The sequence below is a fragment of the Neltuma alba genome, unplaced genomic scaffold (assembly GCF_004799145.2).
Source record: "Neltuma alba isolate B1F8T4 unplaced genomic scaffold, ASM479914v2 tig00010174_pilon, whole genome shotgun sequence".
Classification (NCBI taxonomy): domain Eukaryota; kingdom Viridiplantae; phylum Streptophyta; class Magnoliopsida; order Fabales; family Fabaceae; genus Neltuma; species Neltuma alba.
Window position 1 is genome coordinate 286485 of NW_021635117.1, and position 6464 is coordinate 292948.

At 35.6% G+C, this 6464-nt stretch overlaps 1 protein-coding gene across 3 annotated transcripts; it reads right to left on the reverse strand.

The window, feature by feature from the left end:
* Window positions 1-217: 217 nt before the first annotated feature.
* On the reverse strand, window positions 218-5556 carry LOC114754675 (putative E3 ubiquitin-protein ligase UBR7). 3 transcript variants are annotated; one of them, XM_028943472.1, is made up of 7 exons: window positions 5415-5556; window positions 5098-5238; window positions 3256-3414; window positions 2684-2944; window positions 1112-1385; window positions 651-1081; window positions 218-530 (listed from the first exon to the last, which is right to left on the reverse strand). In XM_028943472.1, the coding sequence occupies exons 2-7, from the start codon at window positions 5176-5178 to the stop codon at window positions 441-443; spliced, it is 1296 nt and encodes a 431-aa protein (XP_028799305.1). In that variant the 5' UTR covers window positions 5179-5238; window positions 5415-5556; the 3' UTR covers window positions 218-440. The 3 variants fall into 3 exon arrangements, with proteins under 3 accessions (XP_028799305.1, XP_028799304.1, XP_028799306.1); XM_028943471.1 differs by having other exon boundaries at window positions 651-1385; XM_028943473.1 differs by lacking the exons at window positions 5098-5238; window positions 5415-5556 and adding an exon at window positions 4175-4193 and having other exon boundaries at window positions 651-1385.
* Window positions 5557-6464: the final 908 nt, after the last annotated feature.

Below are 6464 nucleotides of genomic sequence, written 5' to 3' on the forward strand. Positions count from 1 at the left end.
TCCATAATAACTTTGTTGATAAGTATGGCGTAAACAACGCCGCTAATAAGTTAAATAGGTAGTTTGCTTGAATTTCTGAAAATGGAATGCCTCATTCAATCCTTAAACCCATAGGATTTAAGATTAAGGGGAACTCATATTTTTAATACAAGGGTTAGTGGTAGTTTGTTTCATCTGGATTGAAAACCATGCATTCAACAACTCAACACTCCAACAATGCAGCAGCAGAACACGGTAAGCCCGATTTAACTTCCAGAAACGTGAATACACAGTCTATTTTTAAGAGAGTGTGTCATACAACTCAGAATACTCTAATTTAAAGATCATAAAGCTCGCAGGCTTAGTAAACTTCAGCTAGCACAAACCAACTCCATATTCAAGTCTGAAGATTAAGATTACCACGTCTTAAAGATGCAAAGACAAGAAGAACATGCCAGAACTCACTCTACACGACGACGCTTGTTCTTTATGTCATCAAAAAACTGGTGAATATCAGCAGCAGTGATTGGCTTTGACGAGTCTGCAGAGTCCTGTCATGGTATATAAAACAATAGTTAATAAAACAAGGCCATGCACCCTTCTCTCACCTCCACAATTCTGAACAAATGGTAAAAGCACTAAATAAAAATGCTTTGCCATAGATATTGTACCAGAAAAGCACGAAGCCCGTCCTTCATTTCCTCAATGCCCTTCAAGATCTCAACTTTCTCTACGTGCCCAAGTTTATTGAAAAAATTCAACTCAGCACCCTCCTGCTGCTGCAACTTTTCTTCCCTCTTTTGCTTTCCTATTTTCTCATACTCCACAATTGAGTCTTCTTTGTCTGCCAGAAAAGCAATCTTCTTCTGATTGTAATACTCCAGACACTTCTCACATTTGCATAAAGCATCTCTCCAATTTTTACAAAGGAACATTGGTTTACTATCTGTACTTGGAGGAGCATCAGCAATGTCAACACCAAGGACACAATTGGTATGCAGATTGTTGTCTTTAGTGCCTGGATTTAAATCTGCACTGATAGCACAATTTTCTCTCTGAAGTGGATCCTTCCCTCCAGCGACAGATTCAGAATCAGCTTTAACTTTTGAATCCTCAATTTCAGGGGCTTTAACTTCTGAATCCCCAGTTTCATGGGCTTTAACTTTTAAATCCTCAGTTTCAGGGGAACTATGAGAGCAGGCATCACTTGTTGATTTTTCAGATCCGCGAGTTGAAGGCATACCTTCTGACGCAACTTTACCCTCATTACCTTTAATATCAGCATCTTGCTGCTTTCCTGCAGCCCATATTGCTTCAGGATACAATCTTAAAAAGGAACATACTTCAGAGCAGGCTCTACATATGAAGTCCTCATACAGAGGCTCTCCTTCATCATCTCTTGGTATCTGAGAAATAGCACGAGCAACAGAAAATTAAACAAGGTAACATTAAGGACGTCCCTATTAGAAATTTCAAAGTTGATTACATGGAGATACAGAACAACTTAAATCAAATATATAACTATCATCATCGTAGGAGAAAATAAGTTACCCCATCACATAAAGCTTTATGATTGCACCTGACAACAAATGCACTGTCCGCTCTCATAAATTTGATCCACAATTAAGAAAAAAACATTAATATGCAGCAGGTGCACGCGTGTTTAGAGGATAACAAAAAATGTCCAGTCAGTAATGCTTTTACCACCTTGACATTAGCTTCAAGTGAGAACTGAAGGAGAACATGTCAAATCAAACACAAAAAGATGCCAAGACAAGAAACCCATCTTAAGATGCATGAGGTACTTAAACTAACCAAAACTAACGTCTTGAGGAGCATAATGATTAACGTTTAGGATATTAGAAGAGGTAGAACAGAGCCACATAAAGGTGTGCCAAGGAAAGCATTTTATTACAGAATACATAAAATTGTGAAAAAAAGAAAAAAAGGTAAAGGGAAGAAATAAACAACCGTCAACATCATCAAAAGCCAACAATAAACCAAGAATAGCTCAAACAATACTTGCTCAAATGGACGAGGGACCATTAGAGGCAAGATTTTGAGCAAACCTAACGTGCCAATGACAAATTATTTTGAGTTTATTAAATTATCTACAAGCTCAGACTAACTCAATTCAAAAGATCCACTTTAAGTGATTCCTGTAAGATCCTGAGCCCAAATAAAATTTGTTCCAGGCCAAGTGATAGTTGCCACTAATTTTCCACTCAGCAGCAGGAGATTTAGCATTATTTAAAAAAAAGAAAAAGAAAAAAAAAGGAAAAAAAAGGGGAAAAAAAAAAAGCCAAGAATCTTCAACTTCATATTCTATGTAGCATAAGCTGAATCGGCAGGAATCTATGAAGTTATCTATGATTGTAATCAAGGACTTGGCAAAAAATAACCCAAGCCCCAGCAAGCTAACTCAAAAGACCTACAACAAGAAGAAGAAGAAGAAGCCTTATCCCACTAGGTAGGGTCAGCTACACGGATCACATTGTGCTCTATCAACAATCAAATCTTAGATTGGTTGTTAACTAAAGGATCTCGTTCAATAATCTCATTAAGCGTTCTCCTTGGCTCAAAAGACCTATAACTGATTAGCTAAAATTCAAACTACATTGAAAGCCCCAGCCGAGACTGACACAAAAGAAAAAGATCTAAAATGGTTAACAGAAGAACAGAGACCTCGCTCCAAGATACCAACCTCATCAGAAGACTCTAGGCCAAGATGCTCCTCATGAAACCAATCCTCGCATAAACAGCACTGGATCATCTCTTCTTGTTCTACAGCATCTGGATCCGGATAAGGCCGACCACAGGTGCAATATGAACCTTTGAAGTTGTGATTGTATGCATTCTCAACATTTTCAACATCCTTGTTGGCAAAAAGCTTGCAATAGAACTCCCCAAACTTCGAATTTCCACAATCACACCTGAAGTTTCTTTTTGTCCACAGTTCCACGACCTTAGCTCAAAAGCAGTAATGAAAACCAGAAACCATTCAATCTTGTATTGAACAGGTAAAAACAACAGTATAAAGGAAACAATAGAAAATTATTTTAAACAAATGATGACAACAAAATTTATATCTTAAGAGAAATGCATAATAGTTCAGATTTGTTTTGGAAATCCCTCTATACTTTGGGTTCAGTACAAACAGCATAATGTGATGTCAGTGTCCCATTCTAATTGTCAAAAGGAGAGGTATGCAAAATCACATCTTTAATCAGTTCAGTTGACCACCATTCTGCTGTCCTTATGGTAGAAAAAACTTACCTGATGGCCATCATGGCAAGCCAATGAGCAAGCAGTGCAAACTCCAGCATTCCCATCGGGGGTGCAGGTGAGACAAGAGAAAATTGCTTGCCTTTTCATATAGCCACTGTTATAGGTACACTCCTTGCCATCATCGCCCCCTAGAACTAAATCAGCTTCCTAAGAGAAGAATTTAAGTATTTGAGTTAGAAAAAAAAATGGTACTATAAACACATTCAATTCAAGAACAAAGATGAATATAGAAAACATGAGATGAAATAAGCTAGCATTTTAAAAAGATCAGCTTAAGCATAATCATAATTTCTTATAAATAAGAAAGACAAGCCTCTATCTATCTATGCAAAGTGCACAAAATAAGAGGGTGACTATTCACATTTGGATGAGTACAAGTCAATATATGGTAAACGTCACGCAGCAAAATACTATTGGTCCCAAACACATTGAAAAAATGCTCAAGAAAAAGAGATCAAACTCATAATAGATGAAGAAAAATTTATTACTTTTTCAGGCTTCAAGGCTCAGAATCTCAAAGTACTACAAAACAGATTATTTATGTGAGACTTCAAAAAGAATGATTTCTCATCAAACAAGTGCACATTAAGTGCTTTTCATACACTTAAGTTTGGTAGCATAGTTATGCATTTCTAAAATCCCGCACAATAACTCATAGCTGTCATTTTAAGTATATTAAGCACAGGGAAAAATTATAAATCCAGCATAATTGAGAAAAGTGGTCTTTCACTTTGTGAGATTATTTAGAAAGCTAGTGATACACATTTAAACAAGTATTCTTTAACTTGTAATTTCAATAGTTTTTTTAATCACTATTATTATGCAAAAGTCCAAATGTTACCATTGTTTATGCTAATTTTCCTGACACACACATATATATAGCTTATCCATAACATTTTGCCTTTACCTTAATGCTTTTCTTCACTTGGACAAACACTTTTCCAGCGTTTCTAGCTCAAGGGCATCACGTAAGCCAAGGTACTGTCACAAATGGGCCTACAATTACTAACTCAGACTGTAAGACCAGAACTAATGGGCTGAATGGACCTAGGAGATGTGGAGTGGATTAAGGAAGAAATAGGGCTAAATAGAAATATGAAGAGGGTTATGGAGTGAAGAATTTTGCTGAAGTTGTCTACCCTCTCAGACGTCTATCTTCTTTCCTGTGGCCATTGTCACTGACCCATTGCGGTGGTACATTTTCTTTTCTTCTCTCTTATTATTATACTTTCCTATTTCTATTATGCTGGAGCTTTATGGCTTTTTCTTCTCTATCTGATACTGCAGCTACTCTGTGACTGAACCTTACTGCTATTAATATTAGATTGGATGTTTAAGTCTTCGGTTTGAGTTAAGTTTATAGTCATATAATTAGTTGATGGGTGTGATCATTACAGGCACCTCCTGCATTTGACTACCTTGAATAAATCTCAGTCTGCTCCTAAATCATTCTGATTTTTTCATCTTTAAATTCATATTGCACATAAGAATTCATGAAATGAAGCAGAACTCAAGTCTAGCATCATCTAGCAAACATATTTTGAAGCCTAGCAATGTTTTCAACTATGAAGAGCTATTGCGTTTCACTTCAATTGAGATTCGCCTTATCCTCTGTCTCTAGCATTACCCACCACCAATTGAAGAAAATCGTGCACTAAACCATTATTCATGGAGCTATTCGTTTTAAACCAATAGTATAGTAACAGTTTTGTCGATCAAATAAAGCTGCGAGCAATTAAATGGATGACTGCCAACGCCAGTAATAGAAATTCACAATCACTTGCACAGGCAGGAAAATGAAGTAAAAGTGTGAAGAAAAAATAGACTCACAAGCTCCCGGTCCTCAACTTCCTTAAGATATTCGTGGATTGTAACTGACTGCTCAGCTTCATCATCAAAGGCATCGGTCATTTTTATAAAATATTTGCGACTAGAAAAACTCTACTGATTTCGGAGGTCTCTACCTTGTTCCTAACATATAATAAGAAATCGAGTAATTAATGAAGCATCAATGGCATAAATTTATTTCTCCATGGATTTACATGGATCCCCGGAAAAGAAAACCCTAGGTTCTACGAAAACTAATGCGAATTTCCAAACAAAAAATATGGAAATTTACAAAACCCACAAAAAAAAATTTATCGAACCTAATTTTGAGAGACAGGATTGTTAGGAAACTCAATGTTCCACTAGATTGTTCAACCAATCAACATTGAAGCTGCAGAATTACGTAGACCGATTGCACGGGAGAGAGCGCGGACGAAGTAGAGAAATGAGTTAGGGTTTTATATATGCCAAGGACTATCTGGACATTTTCCCGCCATGTCATGGGATCAGCGTCATGAGTTCTAATCCTCAAGGGCAGGTTTGTTAGTGAGAACGAAGGAGTTTTTGGAAACACCTCTGTATATTTATTTTGTATATCGTTAAAGTATTTTTAAAATTATAGTTTTGATTTTATCTAAACACCTCCTCAGTTTGTTAGTAAGAATTAATTTTGGAGTGTTTGAAATAGCTTATAAATAATTTTTTTATTATAATTTTACAGAATACGAGATAAGTATATGAGAGGATTTCTGTCTTGATTTACATAAAACGTGCTTATAAATGTTTTTAAATGTTACCCCAAGTAAGGCCTTTGATGAAAAGTGAAGGAATTGAAGAAAAGAGAAACTTTCAATAAAATACCATTTAAAATTTGATTAAGGTACAGATTTGTTTTGAAAATTTTTACTTAGGAATGCTGGGTACTTGAAATTTTTTTATAAGCAAACTTATCTCAAAAGTTTAAAATCGTTGTAATACTACCTTATATTGTTAAAAAAGTATTAAAAGTCAACGTTGCTATTTTAATAGTTAATATTAGTTTTTTAACAATCAGGACAATTTCAATATGATTTAAACTTTTGGGGCAAACTTACACCTAAAAAGAACTTCTGGGTACTCAACACTCCTGTGTGAAAACTCCCAAGACAAATTTACACATGAACCCTTTAAAATTTGAAACAAGTCATCTCAATAGGCAAAATTTCCTTTTATCTTAGGTTATTGTTTCAACTTCTTAGAAGTATTTTCATGCAAGTCGAAGCAAAATTCTTCTTACATATTTCATACATTGTAAAATTACTTCTTGAAACATCCTTCCTCTAACTTCTCAGAGTACGTGTCTGGAAGTGTTACGGTTCAAGTGATTCACT